The sequence below is a fragment of the Mastacembelus armatus genome, chromosome 5 (assembly GCF_900324485.2).
Source record: "Mastacembelus armatus chromosome 5, fMasArm1.2, whole genome shotgun sequence".
In the NCBI taxonomy this organism is placed as follows: domain Eukaryota; kingdom Metazoa; phylum Chordata; class Actinopteri; order Synbranchiformes; family Mastacembelidae; genus Mastacembelus; species Mastacembelus armatus.
In genome coordinates, this window is record NC_046637.1 from 17,354,633 (window position 1) to 17,382,030 (window position 27,398).

The 27,398-nt window shown below is 42.3% G+C and overlaps 2 protein-coding genes across 6 annotated transcripts in view; one reads left to right on the top strand and one right to left on the bottom strand.

The window, feature by feature from the left end:
* Positions 1 to 448: 448 nt before the first annotated feature.
* On the bottom strand, positions 449 to 4,187 carry barx1 (BARX homeobox 1). 2 transcript variants are annotated; one of them, XM_026307321.1, is made up of 4 exons: positions 3,678 to 4,187; positions 2,258 to 2,549; positions 1,414 to 1,498; positions 449 to 968 (listed from the first exon to the last, which is right to left on the bottom strand). In XM_026307321.1, the coding sequence occupies exons 1-4, from the start codon at positions 3,814 to 3,816 to the stop codon at positions 801 to 803; spliced, it is 684 nt and encodes a 227-aa protein (XP_026163106.1). In that variant the 5' UTR covers positions 3,817 to 4,187; the 3' UTR covers positions 449 to 800. The 2 variants fall into 2 exon arrangements, with proteins under 2 accessions (XP_026163106.1, XP_026163105.1); XM_026307320.1 differs by having other exon boundaries at positions 3,615 to 4,187.
* A 10,398-nt stretch (positions 4,188 to 14,585) lies between these two features.
* The window catches only part of ptpdc1a (protein tyrosine phosphatase domain containing 1a), a 34,893-nt gene continuing 22,080 nt past the window's right edge, over positions 14,586 to 27,398 (top strand). For all 4 annotated transcript variants that reach the window (XR_003295725.1, XM_026307461.1, XM_026307464.1 and 1 more), the window contains exons 1-2: positions 14,586 to 14,751; positions 18,645 to 18,742. Coding sequence is in view for 3 of the 4 variants with exons in the window: in XM_026307461.1 (XP_026163246.1) it covers positions 18,655 to 18,742 (88 nt within the window). In the remaining variant the exon portion in view is untranslated. The remainder of the gene's footprint in view (positions 14,752 to 18,644; positions 18,743 to 27,398) is intronic.

Consider the following 27,398-nt stretch of genomic DNA (forward strand, 5'->3'; position numbering starts at 1 on the left):
AGGTTAAAGTAAATAAGGTACAGAGTTTCCTCGCTCTGTTTTTTATCAGTTCCTCCAGAGGAGTCAGTATCACTTCCTTTCATGATGAACAGTAGTATATCTGAGAATCTTAACTAGGAACATGCGCGGCTCCTGCTAAATCATAGTAAAAATGAAGCAGCCGCTTGGAAACCTGACTTGTTTGCTTTTCCTCATCCAGAGATGAGAGCGCAATATATTGTAAACATGGATGCATGAGTTTCTCTCTGTGGTGTATGATTTTATGCTGCAGCAAACTATTTTAGGAATCATTTATTCCGGAGGTAGGTAACCATAATAGGCCTTGCGCCATGTGAAGATGTCTGTGTGTGACTGAGTCTGTAAGCCATCATTATCACATTCACTGTAAACACACGATATTAAAAGCTTATCATAAAGTGACGCCCCTTATAATAAACAGAGAACGGTATTAGAGAAAATATATTTAATAATTAAACACAGCATAGTTACACAAAAGAATGCAGAACAGATGGAGTGTGACTCCTTAGAATATAAAGGGTAGACCTACTGCAAAGGCTTGAGCTCTCTCCTCAACTGCAGCAAGTTCATGATGAGGGCTGTGACAAACACAACACATGGCTGCTGGAGGATGCTGGCTCGCACAGTTCGGGTTTCTGCAGGGTCTGCAAGTCTTTGGTTTGCATTAGGCACATCAGCAAACATCTTCTTCAAGCCATCTTAGAACCTGGTCCCACGCAAAAGATGCACACCGAGTGTCAAAGAGGTTCTGCATACAGAGTCAGAGTATTTGCGGGGCCAGGTCACTCCTCCTGTGTGTTTTCTAAGTGGGAGATAGAGCCTTCAGAATGACGGTCAGCGTCAGAGGCAGATCTTTCCTGTTCGGAGAGCTGCTCACTGCTGGGGATGGAGTTCTTCTTTGGACGGCCTTTTGGTTTAGTCGGTGATTCCAGGCCTCCTCCCTGCAACACCTGCAGGTTGAACATGAGCAGGAAAGTCAGATTTAAACTGTTATAAATTATATCAAACGGCATTCAAACAGTGACCAGGCACTAAACTAAATACATAAGCATATTAGTACTTAATTTAATCTCAGTGTATTATATAGAAAATTTCATGTAACCCAGTAAAAAGCACACTATATTCTGTGCTTCTATAGCCTATAATTGTTAGAAGATTAACACATTTTTTGATTTATGCAGCCCTTATGCCTGCCGGATCAAGTATACTTCTCATTTTGTGCCAATGCTGATTTCTTTCACTGAACTACATTTCCCACCAGCATCTTCTGAAATAATGCACACCAGGAACAGGCCCTTTTGTTTGTTGTTATTGTGTCACTGCCTTTATATAAGGCTGCTATTGCATCACCATCATCATAATCATCATCATAATGAAAAATAACAAATCACTTACAATTTTCTTCCACTTCATTCTTCTGTTCTGGTACCATGTTTTCACCTGCAGTTGACTGAGACCCAAAGACTCAGCAAGGTCTATTCTGTTAAGAACAAAATAAATGCATTAATTTATAAAGAAAGAAAGAAAGAATATCACTGAAGTCAAGCAGTTCAGACAAGTCATGATCAAATCAAACAGACCCTATCCCAATTTTTCTGTAGGACAAAAACAATCGAATTGTCAGCTGCTTCTGAAATTTAGAATAAATGAACTGAACTAAGTTCAGACAGCACAATCACCAGCGTTAAATCAACACTAAAACATGTTTAGATTATAAACTTTTGAGTGTTAAATTAAGACTTAGAGTTTATTTAACCCCTTGCTGTGCATAGGGGACACTGACACTGAACAATTACTGTTGCATTGCCAATAGTTGAACAAGTAGCTGCATTGCTAGTTGGTGCTCATTGAGTTCATTTTTTAAAAATGAAAGATGAGAAATGTGATTTTTAGTGAAATTGTGGGGGGCGTTTGTATGCAGTTAAAAACCTAGAAATGATGGGTGATTTAAAAGATGTCAGTGTTTACACGTTTACATTTAACTAGACTTAAAATATTTAGGTTTCAGCATTTCTCTCAATTATTTTATTATTAATAGTGTAGAATATATTTAAACGTCATCTAGACACCTGACAGGTACAGAAAGCAGGCTATAATTATTTATCTATTTGACTGAATATTTCCAAATCGTTTTAAAAATATCGAGTCTGTGGTCGGATTTTTCAGTGCTGGGCTGATGGCTGTTAAAGCCCGGTCTCCAGCCGAGCTTATTGCTGTCTGTACCAGTCCACAAACGCACCTGTCGGGCGTAGAGAGGTACTTCTGCTTCTCGAAGCGCTTTTCCAGGCCCATGAGCTGCAGCTCGGTGAACACGGTGCGGCTGCGGCGGCCCTTCTTGGTTTTGTTGCCTCCGTCGGCTCCGTGCTCCAGCTTCCCGCGGAGGTGCAGGTCCAGCGGCAAATGGTGAGACGCCGCACCGACCTGCAGGCCTGGAGCCGCGGACAGCAGAGGTGGACCGAGCGGAGGGCCCAGCGAGCACGACAGCGGGGACATGGGGAACTTGAGGAGGCTCGACTGCTCGGCTTTTAGCACTAGATAGACCAAGAAGGAACAAAGACACACAAACACACGCGGGCGGATAGAGATTTGTTTTAGAAACTGCTTTATGGCTGTTTTTAATTAAAAAAAAAATAATGTGATCATAAAGTTATCGTCCAGCACACAGCAGCGGGGACCTTATCAGTTTATAGGCATAAATTATTAGAATCAATTTTAGAATAAATAATAGCCTATTAGCTTTTCTAGTTCATTTAGGCTGCTTTAATGTTCTATTAAAAATCAAGATTCATATTCATGTTTAAGTCTTTATTCCAAATAGATGCCAGGGGTTGGACTAATGTCACCTGATTTGAGTCATCATTAAACAAATCACAAAGCACTAAATGTACAAGTCCAGGTGTTTTTCATGCCATACAATAGAACAGACTGTTAAGAGAAGTAATCTCCCTGGAATTACAGTTAACAGTCAGATACATCATAGAGTAGAATTAACTGTAGACCAGCTCATTCAAACCACAGCGCAATGGGTTTGCAGTATCAACACGTTGGCTTCATAAACTACTGGATTTGTTTTTGTTACCCTAGGACATCAGTAAATAATGTCATATTTACCATTCACATAGGATTAATTTAAGGAACACTAAAATCGTGACTGGCTTTCTAATTTTACGCATGCACTTTAGAAACCTAAAACCGCACACTGACGCTTGTTTTTGGTTGTTGGAGGATTTACACAAAGAAAATCAAGCAGTTCCACAACGTTACGGTATAGTTTATCCTAGTTATATCCTGCTAACTGCGACATATAATAGTCTAATAATGGCAATTTTAACCGACTTGTGGTTAATATTTGCAAATTATTAGCTGTTACCCGAGTCACACAAACAGTCCTGCGTTTGGCGAAAGGTAATTGTTCTCACTCGCTTCCTCCCTCTATTTATAATTATCAATGCTAATTTTAATTTAATATTTTCGATAATGATAATAATACTTTCTTAAAAGACTATAGGTAATCTCCAGTTCCTTCGTTTTTACAGCATGAAACCACACAGACAATTTTTGGTATTCATTCAACTTTTTACAGGAGTCTGTCTTACCAAGTTGGTTATGGAAAGGCCTTGCGGACAACAAAGCTTGTACCCCGAATTTGAGGAGCTCACCGGTGGGAGCCGTGGCTTTATGCTCCGGGTGATCGGTCAGGATCTCCTCTATCATGAAACTCCTATAGCGATGAGTTCTGTGATCGGGGTGAACTTCCGGAGGATAATAATGCGCCCCCATGTCCAAAGGATGCTGCATAATCGTGCTGTGCGGTCACCTTAACAAACACCAAGTCCTCACACCGATTATCCCTCCCTCAGTGGCCCAGGCCAGATGCCATATTCCCTCTGTGTAGTGCCTTTATAGTCCGGAGATCAATACTGCATATCAAAGTTATCCTCAGATTCTGGAGCAAGCGAAATATCACAGACAAGTAGCCGACTTCTCTACTCGTCTGTGCGTCCTTCGTGGGGTTTTACGCGATACTTCAGCTCAGACAGGGTTCTCTTTTGGGGAGGAAATCTGGACCCACGAACAAATCTTTTACCAAAAACTCCCGAGACCCGGTCGTGTTCATGCCCACTCGCTGTGTGTGAGCCGCGGAGATCGGAGCTATTCGTCAGCAGCGGAGCGCGTCACCTTGGCAATGAGTTGAGGAATAGGCTTTGGGTTTTATGAGTCTTGTTATAGCTCCACCTCTTCTGGTTTGTCTGCGCTCTGTCTTCACTGAACTGAAGTTATATGCAAAGTCGCACTTGTCCTGCATGGATTTATATGCAAAGGGGAAGAAAATAAGGGCCTGAAAGGATGAATATTTTTAAATGCCCTGAAAGTGACTCTGCAAGGCTACAGGGTGATGTAGCCTGATGATGCTGACGCTGTGGTTCATTTAGAAAAACATAGGAAGTTCTTATTACAAGATAAAGTTCAAATTTTCAACAGATATGATACTAAAGACTTTCTGCAAAGTTACAGTGGATTGTATAGGGGTCAGCTGAGCTTTTCTCCTTAGGTTAAGGTAAATAAGCACGTTTTGTTTCAAATTGAATGTCTAACTTTAAAAAAACGGACCACTTTTGAACACATACACATGCTGTTGTGACTTTATGTCTTCGTGAAATTAGTTGAATTAATTAACTACTTAAATTAAATGAATTACATTATTAACCGGAATTAGTTGACATTACTAGAAAACATCTAACTTTTTACTCAAGTGGAAACTAAACATGCCAAGCTGTATTAACATAAACCCTTGATTGGACAAATCAAATTTGCATCAGTCTTCACACAAAATCACTAGTTGCCAATTTTGTAGTTATGTAAAACTCGATGACATTACAAATCTAACTTTACTTCACCCCTGCTGAGAATCGTTTGTTTCGTTTTTTTTTTTTTTTTTTTGTTAGATAATGCCATATCTTGTATTTTAACTAATTATACTGTTTGAATTTGGCGATTATTGCATTAAATACATTGTCTCAACAAAATAGGAGGGAAAGAAATGAAACAGTACATTTTAATGTTCAAGTGCATTTTATTGGTGACAAAATATTGCAAAGTGTAATTTCATGTGTTACTGCAGAACGAAACGTGTCAACAGAAAGACAGGTAAAAGGCATTAAAACGAGTTACTGGAGAATGAATATGAATGCAGAGCATTCAGCATGTGTTGTATCCTTGTGAACAACTGGACACACATGAATTAAAATGGGATATTCTAAAACCTTGAACTTAACTTAATAAGAACAGATGGATTGTTTTAACTATATAATGTGAACTGAGAACTACACTGTACATTTTCTACTGTACAACTAAACGTGGCTGCCTGAATATTTTTGTCCCTCATTATTCCACTTCATATATAACACAAAGTAACACCTGTTCAATGTTTCCTTTGTATTCTTGGTGACCAACAGGACAGAGGTTTTTGTGTTCTATTTTATCAAACTTTTAGTGGTTGGAGGGGCTACTGGGGTCAAAGAAGGGGCAATATTGTGACTATTAAAGCATGAGCTTGCAGTGAAAATTGATACTGCTAAAATCATCCCTCTCTTAGTGTAGAGCAGTGGGATGGTTCCATGTCATAATGGCTGTGCAGAGAGGTGGCAACAGAGGGCAGAGTAATGATGTCAACAGTAGCAGCTGAAGAGCAAAGTTGCAAGTGTATCTTTGTATTTTAAAGTGTACTTCTTGCATGCTGAAAGATGCCAAAATTGATGTGTCGTTGACATATGAGACCTAAACATATATACAAGCATACATAAGCCTACATACTGTATTCATATATTCATTACTGTACAATACAGAAGTAGTCTTCAAAAGTGTTCCAGTCCGCACTCAGACACAAGCCGACATAAAAGCATCACAGCTCAAACATGCTTTATATAGCAGTACCTTACAGATTTTGAATGTAAGTGCATACAGTGGGTACGGAAAGTATTCAGACCCCTTTAAATTTTTCACTCTTTGTGTCATTGCAGCCATTTGCCAAAATCAAAAAAGTTCATTTTATTTCTCATTAATGTACACTCAGCACCCCATCTTGACAGAAAAAACCAGAAATGTAGAAATTTTTGCAAATTTATTAAAAAAGAAAAACTGAAATATCACATGGTCATAAGTATTCAGACCCTGTGCTCAGTATTGAATAGAAGCACCCTTTTGAGCTAGTACAGCCATGAGTCTTCTTGGGAATGATGCAACAAGTTTTTCACACCTGGATTTGGGGATCCTCTGCCATTCTTCCATGCAGATCCTCTCCAGTTCTGTCAGGTTGGATGGTGAATGTTGGTGGACAGCCATTTTCAGGTCTCTCCAGAGATGCTCAATTTGGTTTAGGTCAGGGCTCTGGCTGGGCCAGTCAAGAACGGTCACAGAGTTGTTCTGAAGCCACTCCTTTGTTATTTTAGCTGTGTGCTTAGGGTCATTGTCCTGTTGAAAGGTGAACCTTCGGCCCAATCTGAGGTCCTGAGCACTCTGGAGGAAGTTTTCTTCCAGGATATCTCTGTACTTGGCCGCAATCATCTTTCCTTCAATTGCAACCAGTCGTCCTGTCCCTGCAGCTGAAAAACACCCCCACAACATGATGCTCCCACCACCATGTTTCACTTTAGGGATTGTATTGGGCAGGTGATGAGCAGTGCTTGGTTTTCTCCACACATACCGCTTAGAATTAACGCCAAAAAGTTCAATCTTGGTCTCATCAGACCAGAGAATCTTATTTCTCATAGTCTGGGAGTCCTTCATGTGTTTTTTGGCAAACTTTATGCGGGCTTTCATGTGTCTTGCACTGAGGAGAGGCTTCCGTCGGGCCACTCTGCCATAAAGCCCCGACTGGTGGAGGGTTGCAGTGATAGTTGACTTTGTGGAACTTTCTCCCATCTCCCTACTGCATCTCTGGAGCTCAGCCACAGTGATCTTTGGGTTCTTCTTTACCTCTCTCACCAAGGCTCTTCTGCCACGATTGCTCAGTTTGGCTGGACGGCCAGGTCTAGGAAGAGTTCTGGTCGTCCCAAACTTTTTCCATTTGAGGATTATGGAGGCCACTGTGCTCTTAGGAACCTTGAGTGCTGCAGAAATTCTTTTGTAACCTTGGCCAGATCTGTGCCTTGCCACAATTCTGTCTCTGAGCTCCTTGGGCAGTTCCTTCGACCTCATGATTCTCATTTTCTCTAACATGCACTGTCAGCTGTAAGGTCTTATATAGACAGGTGTGTGCCCTTCCTAATCAGGTCCAATCAGTTTAATTAAACACAGCTGGACTCCAATGAAGGAGCAGAACCATCTCAAGGAGGATCAGGAGAAATGGACAGCATGTGAGTTAAATATGAGTGTCACTGCAAAGGGTCTGAATACTTATGGCCATGTGATTTTCAGTTTTTCTTTTTTAATAAATTAGCAAAAATTTCTACATTTCTGTTTTTTTCTGTCAAGATGGGGTGCTGAGTGTACATTAATGAGAAATAAAATGAACTTTTTTGATTTTGGCAAATGGCTGCAATGACACAAAGAGTGAAAAATTTAAAGGGGTCTGGATACTTTCCGTACCCACTGTATGTGCTGATCTAGTTTCACCCCATAACAGCAGTTGCATGTGCACCAGGTAAAATAAAACAAAACAAAATCAGCACAGTAGACCTGACATAGCATTTCAGTTTTTTCAGTCATTGTAACCTGGGGTTTAGTTCACTGTGACCTAATGTGAGTACCTGTTGGTTGAACAGGAATGTGTTCTTCATTACTTGGGGTATTGCTGAGAAGCAGGGTGTGTGCAAGTCCAAACAGAATGCACATAACCTTTGGCAGTCAGTATCTTTAGGGAGGCTGGACTGAGATGGAGGGAAGATCAGAGGATAGCACCTTCATGCTCATTGAAGAAGATCCCAATGTCAAGGTGGCAAAATCAGTCATCGTCAGTTCTGACAGTCATGGCATTACTTATTAAACAACCATGTTAAGCAAGATAGTCTAGTCACAGGAGCGTTAGACACATGAGGGAATGTATGAGTTTGTTATGATTGCTTAAGTAGATATATAAAAGGTTGGGAAAATTCTGTTGCTATAAAGTTTTCCTCATTTAAATTTGTAATGGTTTGACCTCCATGAAAAAAAAAAAAAAACTATCCAGAGTCACTGTATCGGAGTGCTGGGAGATAAAAATTTTGGCGGATTGGAAGCCTTACCAAATCCTACAGAACCTAACAATATGGTGAGATTACACAAGTGATAAGTGGAAACATATATTATTCATTAAATGTATAAAACTATGCTAATGGTGAAATTTCAAGATCATGCCATCATAGCCCTTTTAGATACTCAGAGAAAGTAAGAGCTTACTTACAACACATGCTTTGTAGAAGTCTGTGGGTTTGTCACTTGTTAGTCTTTTGTAGAGTAAAATGTGAATACAAGTTACATAGCTTGAATGACACAAAATGAAGGGTCTATAACTAACCAAGCACAGTTCTGATTGTCTTGCATAACCAATACAGTAGCACTTTTGTGACATGCTATTACAATATAAGCTGTGAAAAACAATGCAAGTATAAAATGGATATGGACCAACCCTGGTCTGTTGTAAAAACTGTGTGAACTGCTGAAACAACCCTATCAAATTATCTCAATAACATGAAAACTATGCTAATGGTGAAATTAGCTTCAATCCACATGAACAGTATGAAGGTGCTCCATACTATCAGTCAATACACATCCTCTTTTCATACCATAATGGTTGTGAGTGTCTTTATTCTGGGTTTTTACCTCCTTGCCTTGAGCCTCACGCCTTGATGCCATACAAAACCTGCAAAACCTGTCCCTTGAAAAGTTCCCAAAGAATCCTGCTTGTGAGTGAGCAGCCAAGTTCTCAGCAGCCACATATAAAACTGTGCCTTTGATACATGACCCCTGATTCCTCAACATATAGACCATGCTGCTACAATAAACCAGTTCTTTTAGCATAGCCATATTCTTTTCCATGAGAGGCTTTATGTGACAATAAAAATTAAATAGAGTGGAGTGTGGACCCTTATTTTAGTGACACATTAGCCATACCCAGTTGCCCTCATTTTGTGTTTCTCTTTAGATGTTCCTAAAGGACTGGGCAGCTGTGTAAAGTCCAACAGTGATTCCGAAGAACGCCCCTGAGGTCATTTCTCTACAGTATGAACCATCTCTGTACTTATTGTATTCACATGGCACGTGCTTTTTGTACTGGAAGCATTTTTCTAAAATGCCTACCCCTGTCTGTAGCATTGCATTTAGAAAAACATATAGAGTACAAAATTTTTTGCAGCTCTCCTTTTGGTGGTTGATAAGGAGCCATTCTTGCCACAAGCTCTCATTATGACATTGCTCATAGGAGGAAGCCCGGACCGTCTCACAGTTAAATCATCTACATCTGTGTGTTGTTTTAGTATGTCCTTAATTGAATTATGCAACAGTGAGTGAAAGAGTTCACATATCAGTAAAAGCTGTTGTATAACTTCTTGTTCAGACCTTTCTGAAATATAAAAGATGGTTTGCATATTTTTAAAAAAAGAGCGGCCAGGTTTTGCTATATCTGTTTCTTTAGATCATGAAGTTCTTCATTGCTGGAATTCTCACAGTCCTCTAAATTTGTGTGTGTCATTTGGAGACATCTGTTCTTCTTGGGCCTTTTCATTAGTTACACTACCATAGTTGAAATAACTGTTATGAACATCCTCCAATTGCCTGTTCTGTACTCTTCTACTTCTATGTGGAGTACCTATAAGTATGAAAGCAACATCCTTGATATGGATAGCCTACTGGAGTATGGGATCAACTTTTAAATGTGTACTGTGGAGGTGACTGAAAAAACTGCTTCTGTGCCAGGTGCTGAAAAATCACATAACTGACAATGAAAGGTTACTTGGGAAGTCTCCTGGGCTTTCTGTGTGGAGTGTGCATGTTCTCCCCGTGCTTGTATGGGTTTTCACCGGGTACTCTGGTTTTCTCCCACAGTCCAAAAACATCAGGTTGACTGGTGATTCTAAATTTCCCATAGGAGTTAGTGTGAGTGTGTGTGGTTGTTCATCTATATGTGGCCCTGTGATGGACTGGTGACCGATCCAGAGTGTGCCGCTGCCTTTCACCTGAATAGAGCTGGGATAGGCTGCAGCAGATCCCCTGTGACGTTAAATAGAAATAAGAAGGTATAGATCACTCATCCTTTGAACTATATTTCGTATGGGTATGTTGTCAGATAGAGCTGATGTAGGCTAGCATTACGTCCATGCACATGCAAACACTCAGATGTCTTTGCACCACTCTCTTATAATAATAACTTTACTGAACTTTTTTCCAGTTTAGTTAACTGAAGTTTATATGTATATTTTACATGGAGCTGTTTGAGCTTGATTCATTCATTCAAGCCAGTAGGGGAACTTGCTAATTTGAGTCAGTTAGAAATGTATTATATTCTCAAGTGATTTGATTTTAGGGCAATGAAAGGGCAAATAGGTTTGGGGCATATAGATTGCATTTGCATACAGAACAGGTATGCAGGCTGTAATAAGCATACATATTTTTCCCAAGATAGTGTCCATGAAATCAACATGTTTTCTAATTATGTATCTGATGCCCAATACTTGTGATGATGAAATATAATGCAATTTCTGGCAAAAATTGTGTAACTGTTATGCAAAGCCATTACAAACTAATCAAACCTTAGCTGATGGTATCAGCTCTCCACTCCAGGCTGTCAGGCTCACTGAAACCACTGAGGCAGCTCAAAGAGAAATATAGCATTCTGGAGGTCAAAAACACCCACTCTGGAGCACCTCAGAATTTTTTCCTTTGCAGCTACTTGGCCCAAAAATTGTGAAATTTCTCCCACAGCATATTTTTAGCATGTCTCAGGGTTGTTTTGAGAAAATGTCTGACATAGAGCTGAAGGCTCAAAGAAAGTTTGAGTGCTTTAAAGTTCTATTTCTTTACACTTCTGTTTAGATCTCTAACTTACTCTTGTTTTAACATTTTTTGACAATAGAAAAAATGTACAGGAGCTGGATGATGTCATGTTATTTGAGGAGATCATGTGATAAATATTCACAAAAGTGGGATACCCTGGTAAACCTTGTCTCAGTAATACCTTAACCAGGTTTCATTTTAACAAGATGTTAAACACAAAAATGTGCTTGGGTGCATCAGAGGGTTAAAATCTAAATAACATAATAATAACAACAACAATAATAATAATAATAAAATGCATGCTGTGAGGAAACATTTGCAACTCTAAATGTGGAGTCTACATGATAAACCTCTTCAGGAACAGGATCCAGCTGGATTACTCAGATTTGTTGGAACATATCTTCCTCTGGTGGTCACTTCTGAAGTTGCAAGTGGAATAATGCTTCCCTACAACTTTTAAAGATTAGTGAATGGCAAAAAATAGAAAAACAACGACAGCAATAACATCATAGCCTTGAGAGAAAGGAGGTAAAATATTTTGTACTGGAACTAGCAAGAGAGATCATATTTCTCCTATATTAGCTTCTCTTCATTGGCTCCCTGTAAAATCCAGAATAGAATTTAAAATCCTTCTTCTCACATACAAATCCCTTTATGATCAAGCTCCTTCATACCTTAAAGACCTCATAGTACCATATTATCTCAGTAGAGCACTTCACTCTCAGAGTGTAGGTCAACTTGTAGTTCCCAGAGTTTCCGAAAGTAGAATGGGAGGCAGAGCCTTTAACTATCAAGCTCCTCTCCTGTGGAACCAGCTCCCAGCCTGGGTTCCGGAGGCAGGCACTCTCTGTACTTTTAAGGCTAGACTTAAAACCTTACTTTTTGACAAAGTGTGTCGTTAGGTAATCATGAACCATCCCTTAGTTATGCTGCTATAGGCCTAGACTGCCCGAGGACCATCAGTGCACTGAGCTCCCCTACCCTAAACCTCCCCTACCCTCCTCTCCTAACCCCGGACATGTATATCTCACCACTGAATGTCACTAACTTTGTGCTCCCTTTCTCCCTTAGTTTGTGCTCTCTCCCGCTCTCTCTGTCCTCTCTTTCTGTACCTTCTGCAGGTGTCCCTGGTTCTGGAGCTGTATATTGCTGATCTGCAGTTACTAGCACAGTGTCTTATTGTTGTTTATTGTTGCTGTTCTTTTCTCTCTCCTCTATCCACTCACCCCAACCGGTCGAGGCAGATGGCCGCCCAAACTGAGCCCGGTTCTGCTGGAGGTATTTTCTTCTGTTAAAGGGAGTTTTTCCTCTCCACTGTCGTCATGTGCTTGCTTATAAGGGATTTGTTGGGTGTTTTTTTTTGTTTTTTGTAAAGTGCCTTGAGATGATTGTATTGTGATTTGGTGCTATACAAATAAACTGATTTGAATTGAATTGAAAAAGATACACTAGCAACATATTAGCCCCATAGAGTGTTTTTCTAGTCACCACTGACTGAGAGCCCTGGATACTCAAACGTCGTGTCACTTCCACAACATCTTTCTTTAGGCTGTAGCCCCTTTTATATGTCTCTTGTAACCATTTCCAACCATGGATCCGAATACTTCTGCAAACTATAGCATTAATATTTGCACACTAAGTACATTGCTGCTGCTTTTTTAACATCTTTGATAGCTTTTCTTATGACATACATAATGTACATGTGTACAATGTGTACAATGTGTTCGACTGAATATTCATATTTTGTATGAATGAGGAAGGTTTCTATGGTTAACCTTACATCTCATGTTAGCATGAATGCCTATCCACAGGCTTCTGTGACATTACAAGTGGTTTGGAAGCTAATCACTGCTGGTCATTCAAGTTACACAATACCTATGTAAAAACTTGAGTCCTCCTGTGCACATATTCTGGGTATTGGACTTTTCAGCAAAGTAGGAAACTAAAGTGGGAAAATGAAAAAACTTTTCATGGTTTCGATGATGTAGCTTGTTGAACATCTTTAATTTAAGATATGGGACAAATCAGAATGTTATAACAGAAATGCATTTGTTCCAGTTCTCCAAATATGGTGTTAACGCTGTCTTGATTCTAGAAAACCTAAGGAGGTGTCCATTCTGGCCTTTTGGTCCTTCCTCTCAGTGACAGTGCACACCTGTATTTAACTTGAATGTCATTAATGTATCAGACTGATTACCTTCAGCAGGATGTGACAGTACTACTAAACATTACTAATTAGAGTGTTGGGGTTTTTCTTGTCTTGGAGAGCAATATGTATGTGCAAGTGACAAAATAATCTAAATCTAAAACATTATTGCAACTTTTCATAATGCCTCATTGTCTCCATCCATCATTTGTACCGGCTTTTGGGTGAAAGGCAGGGGTACTCCCTGGACAGGTCACCAGTCCAACATAGGGCCACTCATTGTCTCCATCAGTAACCTAAGCAGCAAATGTCAACCAAATGCATGTTTTGTCAAAATAAAAACTAATGCAATTCTAAATGGTTTCAAAGATTAAATACACAAATGACCACAAGAATGTGTCATCTTTATATCAGATTTCTTCAAGACATAACTCATAACTTGTTACTGCCTCCCTCAATTGGACACTCATATGGTTCATGTGTGTTATTGACCCTACTGTCTGTTTGAAGGTCAATCATCTGTTTTTCTGAATATTGATACTGGAAAAAAATCCCTATGCTTATTACTTGTTTTAAAAACACTTTCTAAGAACACATTGTTAAGATATTTGGCTGTATGTGGTCCATAGACATTGTCAGATATTTTATTCAAACCTATTCGTCAGTGATGTATTATCATTTTTTACTGTCGATCTTTTACAATGCAACTCAACAGCATTATTTTAACAAACAGCCACTAGGCTGCACCAGCGGGCTTGATGAGAAATTTACTCTCATCAGTCTTCTTTATTTCTCAGGGATATTCATTCAGCCAGTCAATCAGCCAGTTAACAAAAACAACATGTTAGTATTCACTAACTGAGCACAAGTCATTTTTAGGCTTATGATAAAAGTCATTACCTTGATAGATATTGATCTCACGGTAAAAACGCAAAAACAGTGCTACTTAGGTCTAAATGATGTCTAAATATAGGTCTAAATGATGTCTAAATACATTTTTATATCTCCTAACGTGATAGGATGACAATTTGACAATTCTACGTAAGGACAAAGAACAAATGGCATAAAATAAAGAGTCCCTAAAAGAGTTCAGTTACAAACATATTTTTAATTAATGCATTACTGTGATTTCTTATATAAGAAAAGTAGAAACAGTTGTAAAACATGGACATGACATGACATGACATGACATGACAGAACACAGATACAGAAGGCTGTGTGAATAATACCTACTGTATGTGGATATGGAATCAATCCGTTTTCAGTTTTCTACGGAAGAAAAACATACATATTTTTTCGATATACAACCTATAAGCAAATAGTTAAAATGAATGTATCGAAAGCGTCAATATACTAAATAATATATAACGTTATATACATATAATTACAATATACTAACTGGGTCGTGGTGTGATCACGTGACGTTGTTCTACATGACAACATGTCACGTTGCTAAGTGGCTGCTAGTAAGCTAGCTAGCTGCATTCGCTTAGCAAATGATGTGGCTAAAGGAAAAGGCCGGGCTGACAGCGTGTGCCTTTGATAAAACGATGACAGCTCTTGAGAGATGAATGTCAAACAGCATAACAACAGCCCCGGATTTAGGCGACAGGAAAACGGTAAGTTAAATAGGCCGTCTGTATCAACTCTGATAGCTTCAGCTAAACTAACAGAGTACAGTAAGCTAGCTAATTAGCCTGCACAGCAACGTTACCGTCTTTAATACAGGGCTACCGTTACACAGTATTGGCGACATTACCGTTAGGTTACTGTTAATACTCTGACAAACATGACAACACAACTATCGTTACAGCTAAAGCAGCTTCAGTGAGCTTCAACTAAGCTTTAAAATGAGACCCAAGTTTGGATCAAGTATCTTTAATGACATTAGTGCAGCTATAAGACAGCTGTTATTAGCCAAATGAAGTAACAGCTCAAATTCTTATCTGCCAGCACATGACAACACAACTATCGTTACAGCTAAAGCAGCTTCAGTGAGCTTCAACTAAGCTTTAAAATGAGACCCAAGTTTGGATCAAGTATCTTTAATGACATTAGTGCAGCTATAAGACAGCTGTTATTAGCCAAATGAAGTAACAGCTCAAATTCTTATCTGCCAGCACATGTACTTAGCGTTTGGCAGACACAGGTAGCCAAGAATTGTATGACAGCGTGCATATCTACAACCTCTCTTCTGTACTGTAGGTACCGCAGGTTTTTAGGAGGAGTAATTTTACGTCTGTAACGACCTCTCCGTTTGCTATGAGCACCTTTTCACTCGCAGCCATAGGGGGTGATATGTAGAGCATCACTATAAAGATTTTAGTTTATGTGATAATGTTATTGTCCATACACCACCCTCAAATTACGTTTTTGATTGGTCCATGTCAGTAAGCCAGCAGAATGGACACTGCATTCACATTAAATCTGAATGTAATGTAACTAGCCCTGTGATGGACTAGTGACCTGTCCAGGGTGTACCCATGCCTTTCATCCAAAAGAGAGCTGGGATAGGCTGCAGCAGATCCCAGTGACCCTAATTAGGAATAAGTGGGTATAGACAATGAATGAATGAATGTATGGGCCATGTTATCAGTTAAACCTGCACAAGTCTGAAGTGCTACTCAAATTCACTCCTTATTGACTGGATAGTACTATGTTTGCTGTTTATTATTTTACTTAAGTGTCCAAATACTGAATCTGTATTTTATGTACTGTAGTGTCCTCAAAAGCGCTTGTCATGTACAAGCCTTGTTTGCTGATGAGCATCCCAGTGCAAAGTTTTCCTTCCTGTAGATGCACTCATAAACTCTAAATGGTGTATGAGAATGATGCTATACACAGCTTGGGGGTGTGATAATGTACAAAAAGTAATGAGGAAAATGAGGAAACACACTGGAGTGGTGATGTCTTGAAAGCAAAACTGCATGCAAAAGTGCATACTCCATTATATGGAGAATAGAACTTAAAGCAGGGTGGCCAACCTTTTTGAAGTGCTGTACCATTCTGTTTTTTTTTTTTTTTCATGGCAATCACTTGGCCATTTTACTAGGGTATTTTTTGGGGGGGCATTGCTGTCAACAGTGAATCTAGGGGTAATTATTGGTGCTTCGTGTAATGACTGACCAGTGTTAGCATGAAGAGTGACTGAATTGCGTCCAAGAAGGCAGAACCTAACGATAAACGTCACTTGCCTGGTAACAGCATATAACAAATGCCGTCTGACTGTGGTAGGATTAAAATCCCGGACATTTTGGGGTGATTTAGAAAATCCGGGTGGACGCTTTTTTATAGCCCCAAAAAGAGGAAATGTCCGGGAAAAAAGTATGTCTGGTCACCCTAAATGTGCTTGGCGTGCCGTGGATTTTCTCTCAGTGTTCCAGTTGTGGCACACTTAAGGTTGCCAACCCCTGACTTAAAGCAAGGTGGACCATCGGACAGAGAGAAAATGTGACCATGCCTTCACTAATATCCTGTGTGCAGCACTCCTTCACACAGTAAAAGTCACAGTAAAACATTTGCACTCAACACAATATAGCCTAGATACAAACACCAACATTGTGCAAACATAAAATTAAGTGATATATATTGTCATTAGTTAGTTGAGCAAGATAATACTCATACAGAGTCCTGAACAGATCTTTAAACCTGCGTTGCACCCCTAGAGTTCTCCTGATTTTTGTTTTACCTTTCTAATTAAAGGATTTAATTAGAAGAATTAAATTCTTATTAATGGAATGGTAGATAAGAACAATCAGCTAGCTGATTAGCCACACAAAAAATACCAGCGGTAGATTCTGATCATTCCACTGTAATAGAGAGACATGCTAGTATTGTGAAGGCTGTCTGGATTCAATATTGTGTGAGAAGCACCATCTTGTCTGCCATATTTGTTATTAGTACACTTAGTAGAAATGACTCTCACATCCCACACTCATTATCAGCAATTCTTCGGCCTTCACACCATCTCTGTCATGTCCTCCAACACACTGGCTCCCCAAGGGGCATGAGCTTACAGATCCACCACAAATGTGTAAAGCATTGTGGTGAATTTGATTAGTGGTTGTGTGAAGAGATTTTTTTGTGTAGTTTGATATAACTGTTAATATTTGATGTACATACCTTAGGTTTGTCATGAAGAGAACCTTCTCATTCACCAGCTGGTTATCAGGAGCTTCCTCAGACAATGCCAGACCAGCTGAAGTGATTGAATTGGCTTTGTTCTATCTGTAATGCTGGAAATGCATCAGCCAGTGCCATTCTAGGTTTGGTGCCATATCAGTTTGTAATGAGAAGTGTAGGTTACAATGTAAAAGAAGTCAAAAAGAAGGTGTGGATGGAAAAAGGCAGGCTCTAGCTTTACGCCATCAATTATTCACAGACTACAGGAGTGGCTTTGTGGCCTAAGTGTGACCTGTTTCTTAAGTTGGAAAAGATGGTTTTCAGTAGCAGTAGGCCATGTTTTTCAAAGCAAATAATGAATTTGGCCTGTAAATAATAGAAAACCATAAGTCCCAAAGTGACTATCACTTTATAGACAGTTTTATTGATCTGTAAATGTTTTCACAGAATTTATGGCAGCATGAAAGTGCCTCTGTGTAGGACGGTGTGCTGAGAGATGAGACCGTCTTTCAGCACTGTGACTATGTAACTGATTTGTTAAGAGCTTTTGGATGATGTGCCATTTTGTGTAGTATTGTGTTTACTTAAATCTTTCCGAAGTGTAAAGTACAGTAGCTTACAGTTTACTTGGATATCTCAATATCGCGCTCAAAGGGCGAAAAATCATTTGACAATCAAAATTTAGCAACACTGCTCAATTAGTAATGGACCCTGCACATTTGCAATAGCATTTGGCAGTGGTGAAGGCCATTAGAGCTCTGAGTGTAACAGGAGAAACAGTTGTTCACTGGATTTAAATCGACACATTGAGCGATCTGTGTGGCACAAGTCTGATGTCAGGTTACATAAATCCGATGTCCAGGTCAAGAAGTATTGCTCTGAAGATGCACAATAGCAGGTGGATGTGTTTACTTTAATAATTAATAAATGTGCCAATCTTATGAAACAGGAGGAATTTGCCTAATCTCTAACTGTAAACTATTCTTACTGGTTAAACGTAAGAACATACTAAAATGTTCTCAGTGAGTGTGATAAGGCTGTTTCAGTGTGTGATTTTTGTGAGACTTCTCTTTTTGGCTTTGTGGGTGCTGCTGTCTGTGTAGTTTGTAACTCAGCACCTTAGATCTCTGATGCGATCCTGGCTCCCACTGTTACCCTGAGGCCACTCCCATCTTCTCCCAGAGGTGCAGTGGTCAGGCTGACATGAGTTGCTGATATGGTGGCTCAGTTTGCACATTTCCACCTCTCCCCAGGGTCATCCTGCCAGGCAACACTGCTCACACTTTATATCTCATTTGTGTGTGCACCTTGTGACTGCATTATCAGCACAGCTTACAAGCAATTTTTTTTTTCATTTGCTTTTGACACAATGTTTATTCACACCTTTCAGCCCACTTGCCATGGCAGCTGGTGTCAGCATACTGAGTGACCTGTCTTACTCCATTAGTGGAGCTGACAGTGGAGAAATCAGCATAGAGATGGAAGCAGGTAGGAAAGCTCTGCAACACACAAACATTCAAAAAGAAGTTGTACTTTCTATCTTGCAAAGGACTGTAGACTTGAAATGATTTGAATCAGTAAAGTTAAATTGCCATTTTGTTGTTTGTTAATTAATTTCTGAATACATTTTTTATAGATGATTTTATTTATTGTGGGAATACATGCAGCCACTTTGCAGGGCAGCTTTAGCAATGAGACTTTCAGGTCAAACACATGCTACTCTTTGTCTCTGATGTTATGTACAAAACATGCAAATTAATGTTGGGCCACTGGAGATCAGGTTTTCTTTAAATTGAAGTCTGGAAGATGGATATTATACTCAAGAGTTGATCAGTCAGCAGGTCTGTTATACATGATCAGATGATTTAAATGTTAAAAAAACACCTCTGCATATATTGGAAGTATTTGTACTATGTAACAATATATTACTGGTTACAATATAAATACAGAACATACTCATATTCTTAATACATATAAAATTCAATCAATCAGTCAATATTAGCTGTTTATGTATTTTTTTTAATTATATTTTTTCTATTTTTTTTTTTTGCTTTTTAATAATATTTTGATGATTGATGTTGGCTGAATTTGTTAAATGAGATTTTCCTATAGTAAACAATACTGTATCAGCCTTAGGAAAGTGATTGCAGCAGGTTTCCTGCAGACCCCTGTGGATTTGTCTCCTCTGGGTTAGCCATCTATAACACAAAAAGAAGAAGACAAATCATTCACTGATACTAATTGCAAGGCTAGATCAGTTCAATGACAACATATTACCAGCAAAAATAGAAGAGACATGATGAATGTGACTGGCTTTCAGTGAATTTGTGTACCCTGTGCAACCAGTGTTCTAATAATTTCTATTGCTTCAGCCCTTTCTCACCTCTGCTTTTTGTCAGTCTGCCTGCTAAAAGCTTCAATGTGTGTGGCAACAGTTTCGTTTCACCTTATGATTTTTTGTGGATACAACTACACCTGTTGTCACATAATAGGGTTAGTTGTTAACATAATATAATTGTTATTGTTAAAAGTAGCAGGCATTAGTAGCGATATACAGTGCATTCAGAAAATATTGACCCACTTCACTTTTTTAAAAATTTGTTATGTTGCAGCCTGATACTAAAATTGTTTAAATTCATTTTTTTTCTCAATAATGTACACTCAGTACCACTTAATGACAAAGTAAATTAATGAAAACCAAAAAACTGAAACGTCACATTTACATAAGTATTCAGACCCTCTACTCAGTACTTAGTTAAAGTACCTTCAGCAGCAATTACAGCCTCAAGTCTTTATGACGCAAATAGCTTTGCACACCTGGATTGGAGGATTTTCTGCTATTCTTTTTTGCAAAAAGATAGCACCCCTGCATACTTACTCCAAAGCCAGAAATTTATTTAGTGACGTTTCAATCCATTTTGGATCTTCGTCAGGTCGCAATCTTACAAAATATCATAAAATCCAATTCCACATCCTAATATATTATCCAAAGCCAATGGGATGTGATGTTTCAACATGGGAACAGTTGAAATCAATCAGCCATTACAGCGGCAAAAAGCCTTAATAGTATCAAATTACTGAGGACAAAATAACATAGCGAAGAAATTTATACACTCCATCCTACAAACACATATCCAAACTTCCCACACAGATTTGTTACCAAAACAATTATGCACACCCAAGATATCATATAAGGTGTCCAGATATACACTGAAAAAAATAATTTGTTGGATTTACTTAATTCAATAGTGGACATTGGTTGCACACAAAATGTTTGCTTTGACAGCAAGTTACTGAATTGTGTCATATTAACACAAAATATTTGGGATCAATCAACATAATCGCTTTTAGTTAATACATAGGTATGGAAATCAGTAGCAATAAAGTAAATCAAATTCATTTATTATGTTATTATTATTGCACAATTTGCTCACTTTATTCCAGCGCAGTCTAAGTCCTTTTATTTTCAACTGTTTTCACTATTACATATAACATACAGTAAATGTTATCATTGTAAATATATTGTAATAATAAATGCTTTAAAATAAAGACATTGCAAATGTAATTTCAACAATCTAGTTTATTGTTCTATAAGTGTGATGTGCTGGAACTCTGCATTTATCTGAAATGAAACAACATTAACCTATTTTTAATACTGCAACCCATTAGACATGCTTACATACATAGACCTACCTGTTTCACCAGAATTACACCCACTAGTCACATGTGTTAATATTCTGAATCACATTCTAACAGAGCCCAGCATTAGTCTAACAGTTACATATACCCAAACAGCAAAAACACAAAAAATATAAATATATTAAAAATATATTTTAAACTTACCTCCATTACATCAAAGAGAGCTGGCCATCTCTCTTGTACCTCACTGATCATGGAAGCATCACGAACAATTTCTTGTCGTCGTAAAGGTTTTCTCCATTTTAGTCCTAATTGTCTCTGTTATTACGCTTCTTGGTTTCTGAAAGGAGTTCAACCCTAATTTTTCCAGGGACTGGCAGCTTTCTCCGAGTGTTAAGGAGGGGCAGTAAGCCACTTCACCCCTCTTTCGCTTCTTAACATCATAGGCAGGACTCCATTTTCCATCTGGTTTATGTTTCAAAGCACTAACACATACTTCAGGACATCCTACTTTCCTGAGATGTGTGTGGTAGTTGGACAACTTGTATTTGATACTGGTCTTCCAACCCCCATATAGCCAGTTGCTGAGCCCTTTTCTTGTAAACATGGATGCCTCATGATGAGTGCTTTTGCAAATTTGTCAAACTCCCTGTCTTTAACATACACTTTGTACTTAACGATCTCCTGAATGAACTCTTCTAGTATATCAGACTTCAGCTTTGGATCAGGGATGAGCAAGGTCTCATTTTCTTGAAAAGCTTTGTTTGCCTCCTGACGCTTCAACTCTGCGTCATATGAAAAACGGGGAAAACAGAACATATCTGGCCACGAAGACCATGAGGAAGTGGACTCTGGAGAAGCACAGTGCTGTCACCTGAAGATGTTGTGCTGTCATCAGGATGAATGGTTGGTGGGAAGAAGCAACTGGCAACACACTCAGCGTCAGCACTGAGAGGTTTTCTGGATGTGTATATGACCTTGAGAGTAGCTTTTTCCTGTATTTCCTCCATTGAAGTCAAGTTCATAAATTCATCGCCAAAAAGGGTGTCCATGAACTGCAGACGAAATGGTTCCTTTATTTTACACTGACTCTTGATCTCATCCTCCAGTTCAGCAACAGTTAAAGGTAGGCCAAAGGAAAACAGCACTCTCTGACAGCTGTCTGGCCCTAGGATTACTCTGAGAATAGCTGGCGTTGTCATGGTCTCACTTCACTGTCTGTTAGAAAAATCAGGGTAAGTAAACAAACAAATGGTTAACAGTTACTATTATTTTAAGAGGTATAAGTAACCATCAAAATCTCAACGTTTCCAAGTTTTCCCAGGCAAACATGGAGCTGGATAATGTGTTTATTGTGTAGATATTTGTCAAGGTGAAGGCGATGTGTGTGAAGCAACACAGAGGACCCAAGTGCAGATGCTAGTTCGAGTCTTTCTTTATTATCGAAGAGAAGGGGGAGAGACGGGGAGCAGCCGACTGAGAAGGTTACACTGTGTGGCTGGCGGAAGATCGTGCTGCCGGCGTGCAGGGCAGGTAGGTGCGCTGGAGCGCTGGCCGGGGCGACGGGGTCCACAGGCAACTAGGAGGAAACTGGCAGTCAGGGCAGGTAGACGGACGAACTGGCGACGCGATCAGGGAGGACCAGAGCCTTTATTGGTGGTGTGCGGAATAATTGGTTGGCGTGCCGTCCTACGTCATGCACCTGTGCCTTGTTAACCTAAAGGAGGGAGAGAGAGAGAGAGAGAGAGAGAGAGAGAGAGCACAGGGACTGGACCTGCCGCCTCATGACAGGACCCCCCCCTTTGGGACGCCACCCGGCGTCCCCCAGGCTTCTCTGGATGGCGGTGAAGAAAATCCCGGACCAAGTCCCGGTCCAGGATGTCGGAGCGAGCCACCCAACACCGTTCCTCCGGACTGTATCCTTCCCAATCTACCAAGAACTGGAGACCCCTGCCCCGCCGGCGGACGTCAAGGAGCCGACGGATGGTGAAGGCCGGAGCATTGTCGACGAGGCGAGGAGGAGGGGGAGGAATGGTGGCACTCTGGAGGTCGCTCGAGGAAACTGGTTTTAGCTGGGAGACGTGGAACACGGGATGAATCTTCATGGTGGGAGGTAGCTGCAGTCTAACCGCTCCAGGGTTAACTAAACGGGAGATTTGGAATGGGCCGATATACTTAGGAGTCAGTTTCTTGGCGTCCGAACGGAGGGGGACAGACTTCGTGGCCAGCCAAACTAACTGGCCGACCCGATAAGCAGGAGCAGGGGCCCTTCGTCGGTCTGCCAGGCGCTTGTTCTGGGCCGATGAGCGCTGTAGCGCCGCCCGGGTTCGGGTCCAGGCGCGCTGACAACGCCGGAGGTGGTGTCGAACTGCGGGGACCGACACCTCCGCCTCCTGGGAAGGGAACAGGGGAGGCAGGTAGCCGATGGAGGCCTCAAAGGGGGTCATCCCGAGTGCCGACGACCACTGGGAATTATGGGCGTACTCGACCCAAGCCAATGTGGATGACCAGGAAGAAGGATTCTCCGCAGTTAGGCAACGGAGAGCTGCCTCGAGTTCTTGGTTGGCCCTCTCACACTGACCGTTAGACTGGGGATGGAACCCGGAGGATAAACTCACTGATGCCCCTAGCGCTTTGCTGAAGGCGGTCCAGACCCTGGATGTGAACTGGGGACCCCGGTCAGAAACGATATCCTGGGGGATTCCGTGAAGTCGGAAGACGTGGTTGGTAAGGAGCTGGGCTGTCTCCAGTGCTGTGGGCAACTTAAGAAGAGGGATAAAGTGCACAGCCTTAGAAAATCGATCAACAACAGTGAGGATGGTTGTATTACCGTCTGATGGAGGAAGCCCCGTGATGAAGTCCAAGGCTATGTGGGACCAGGGTCTGGATGGAACAGGAAGGGGGTGCAACAGTCCTGGCAGCTTTCGATTGGACGCCTTCCCTCGAGCGCAGGTGGAGCAAGCCGCTACGAACTCCCTGGTGTCAGAATCCATTGCCGGCCACCAGAACTGCCGACGCAGGATGTTGCGGGTCCTGGTCACTCCAGGGTGACAGGCGATCCGGGATGCATGGGCCCAGTGTAGTACCTGTGGACGAACAGAGGCAGGGACAAAGAGACAGTTTTGTGGGCCACCGCCTGGGTCCGGTTCCTGTTCCTGAACCTTTCGAACCTGGGTTTCTATGTCCCAGGTCAGAGCTGCGACGACCCTTTGAGGCGGCAGGATGGTTTCAGCCGTGTCCCCTCTTGGGAGGTGGGGAAACTGACGTGAGAGGGCGTCCGGTTTCTGGTTCTGGGAGCCGGGTCGATAGGTCACCGTGAAGTGGAAACGGCTAAATAATGAGGCCCACCGGGCCTGGCGGGGATTGAGTCTCTTGGCGGCGCGGAGATATTCGAGGTTCCTGTGGTCAGTCCAGATCAGGAATGGTTGTTCTGCACCCTCTAACCAGTGCCTCCATTCCTCGAGTGCCAGCTTTATCGCCAGCAGTTCTCGATTTCCCACATCATAGTTCTGCTCAGCTGGCGTCAGTCGTTTGGACATGAAGGCACAAGGATGTAGTTTTTGATCCTCCTCGGCCCGCTGGGAGAGAACTGCCCCGACCCCTACCTCGGAGGCGTCTACCTCTACAATAAACTGGCATAGGGGGTCAGGCTGGATTAAAATAGGGGCAGCCGTAAAGCGCCGCTTCAGAGACTGAAAGGCGCTTTCTGCTTGTGGGGACCATTGGAACGGAATCTTAGTGGAGGTGAGACTAGTGAGGGGTTGTGCTAAGGTGCCGTAGTTCCTGATGAACCGGCGGTAAAAGTTGGCGAACCCGAGGAAGCGCTGAAGCTCCCGCCGGTTTCTGGGTCGCGGCCAGTCAACCACGGCCTTTATTTTGCTCGGGTCAGGGCGGAGCTTACCAGCCTCAATAATAAAACCGAGAAAGGCGACCTCCGAACAGTGAAAGTCGCATTTCCCCGCCCTAACGAAGAGGCGGTTCTCTAGGAGGCGTTGGAGGACTAGGCGGACATGTTGACGGTGTTCCGTCATTGACCGAGAATAAATTAATATATCGTCTAAATAGACGAAAACAAACTGGTGCAAAAAGTCCCTGACAACGTCATTAATAAACGATTGAAAAACGGCAGGGGCATTGGTCAAACCATAAGGCATAACTAAATACTCAAAATGCCCAACATGTGTCTTAAAAGCCGTCTTCCATTCGTCCCCCTCCCGTACCCGGATAAGGTGATAAGCGTTCCGCAAGTCAAGCTTGGTGAACACTTTTGCTCCCTGCAAGCCCTCAAAGGCAGAGGAGAGTAATGGTAGGGGATAGCGATTTCTTACTGTTATCTCGTTTACCCTGCGGAAATCGATACAGGGGCGGAGACCCCCATCCTTCTTCTCGACGAAGAAGAAACCCGAGCCGAGTGGGGAGGAGGACGGTCGGATTAGGCCGGCTGCTAGGGAGTCTCGGATGTAACTCTCCCTTGACTCCCTATCAGGGCGAGACAGACTGTAGAGTCTGCTCGAAGGTAGTGGCGAACCCGGGAGGAAGTCAATGGCACAGTCGTATGGCCGGTGGGGAGGCAGGGAGATGGCACGGTCTTTACTAAAGACCCTCGCCAGGTCGAGATACTCTCCGGGCACTCCGGCGAGATCTGGGAGGGGCTCGGGAGTTGCAGCTAAGGTTTTGGCTGGGGACTGAGCGGAGCGAAGGCAACAGGCATGACAAAAAATGCTCCATTCTACCACCTTGCTTCGCTCCCAGTCTATGTGGGGGTTGTGCTGGACCAGCCACGGGTGACCTAAAACTAACGGGGCATTATGGGAGGAAATGAGTTTAAATTTTATCTCCTCCCGATGATTACCTGAGAGGAGAAGAGGGAGGGGCCCGGTGGTGTGGGTAATTTGGGCTAACAGCCGCCCGTCCAGCGCCTCTACCCGGAGAGGCTCCGTGAGGGGCTGCAGGGGCACGCCGAGCTGGCGAGCAAGGTTCTCATCTACAAAGTTATCGTCTGCCCCCCTTTGGGGACCTCGGACGGGTGGGGCAGGTGGCAATGAAATGTCCTTCAACGCCACAATAGAGGCAACTCCCCTGACGGAGGCGCCGCTGGCGCTCGGCAGGGCTTAATCTGGCGCGACCCAGTTGCATCGGCTCCTCCAGCTCGGAGTGACCGGGAGTCGGACAGGGCAAGGCAGCGACAGGGTTCCCCGAATATCTCTGCCGGGTCCCCAGCTCCGCTTCTCTCTCCCTCTCTCGTTCCCGCAGCTGGTTGTCCAAAGTGACTGTAAGGGAGACCAGAGAACTGAGGGAAGTTTCTTCGGCCAATTAGCAAATCCTTAATGTCCCTATTCAAACCTTGAGCATAAATTCCCATTAACTCTTTGTCCCCCCAGTTAGTGGCCCTCGCCAGAGTATTAAAATCAATGGCATAATTCACCACCCGCCGATCTCCCTGGCGAAGGGCAAGCAGTCTCTTTACCGTAGTGCCGGCGTGATCAGCATGATCGAAAGTATGACGAAAAGAAACCAAAAACTGCTCAAAAGTCTGCGTCTCCATAGGGCGAGCGGCAAACTCCGCCTGAGCCCACATTAACGCATCATCCCTCAAAAGTCCAGAAAAAAAAGCAACTTAGCTAGATCAGTAGAATAACTGGAAGGACGAGCCTTGAAAACATTCGTGCACAAAAAAATAAATGTACGGCACTTATCTGGGTCTCCCGAGAAGGGGAAAGGCTCCGGGACTGGCGTGTCATGAGGAACCTCAGGACGCGGTGCAGCACCGGCTTGACTGAGGCTGGAAGAGCGGGGCTCCGGTTGTTGTCCTTCCCGGGGGGCAGGTGGGTTAAGCTGGGTGGTGAAGGCGCGCACCTGCTCGGTGAGTTGAACTACCTGCTGGAGGAGTTGGTGATTAGCGTCCATGACGGACCGCAACAAGCGGTCGTGCTCGCCAAGCAGAGATCCCTGGCTGAGGAGGGCCTGATGCAGGTCCGTGGTCGTGGGGGTTGGCCGCGGCGGGGCATCTGCTGGGTCCATTTTTGTGGCCAGTTCGTTCTGTCAAGGTGAGGGCGATGTGTGTGAAGCAACACAGAGGACCCAGGTGCAGATGCTAGTTCGAGTCTTTCTTTATTATCGAAGAGAAGGGGGAGAGACGGGGAGCAGCCGACTGAGAAGGTTACACTGTGTGGCTGGCGGAAGATCGTGCTGCCGGCGTGCAGGGCAGGTAGGTGCGCTGGAGCGCTGGCCGGGGCGACGGGGTCCACAGGCAACTAGGAGGAAACTGGCAGTCAGGGCAGGTAGACGGACGAACTGGCGACGCGATCAGGGAGGACCAGAGCCTTTATTGGTGGTGTGCGGAATAATTGGTTGGCGTGCTGTCCTGCCTCACGCACCTGTGCCTTGTTAACCTAAAGGAGGGAGAGAGAGAGAGAGAGAGAGAGAGAGAGAGCACAGGGACTGGACCTGCCGCCTCATGACAATATTGGTAGCTGTAAAAGGAGAGAGGAATGCTTCTGATCTT

Bases quoted from the DNA above. Each gene is read 5' to 3' on its own strand.
- barx1 (XM_026307320.1), bottom strand. From the start codon at position 3,816: ATGCAGCATCCTTTGGACATGGGGGCGCATTATTATCCTCCGGAAGTT. The intron at 2,550-3,614 runs GTAAGACAGACT...TGGTCTATCTAG, and splicing joins GCCTTTCCATAACCAACTTG to TGCTAAAAGCCGAGCAGTCG. The intron at 969-1,413 runs GTAAGTGATTTG...TTCAACCTGCAG, and splicing joins GAATGAAGTGGAAGAAAATT to GTGTTGCAGGGAGGAGGCCT.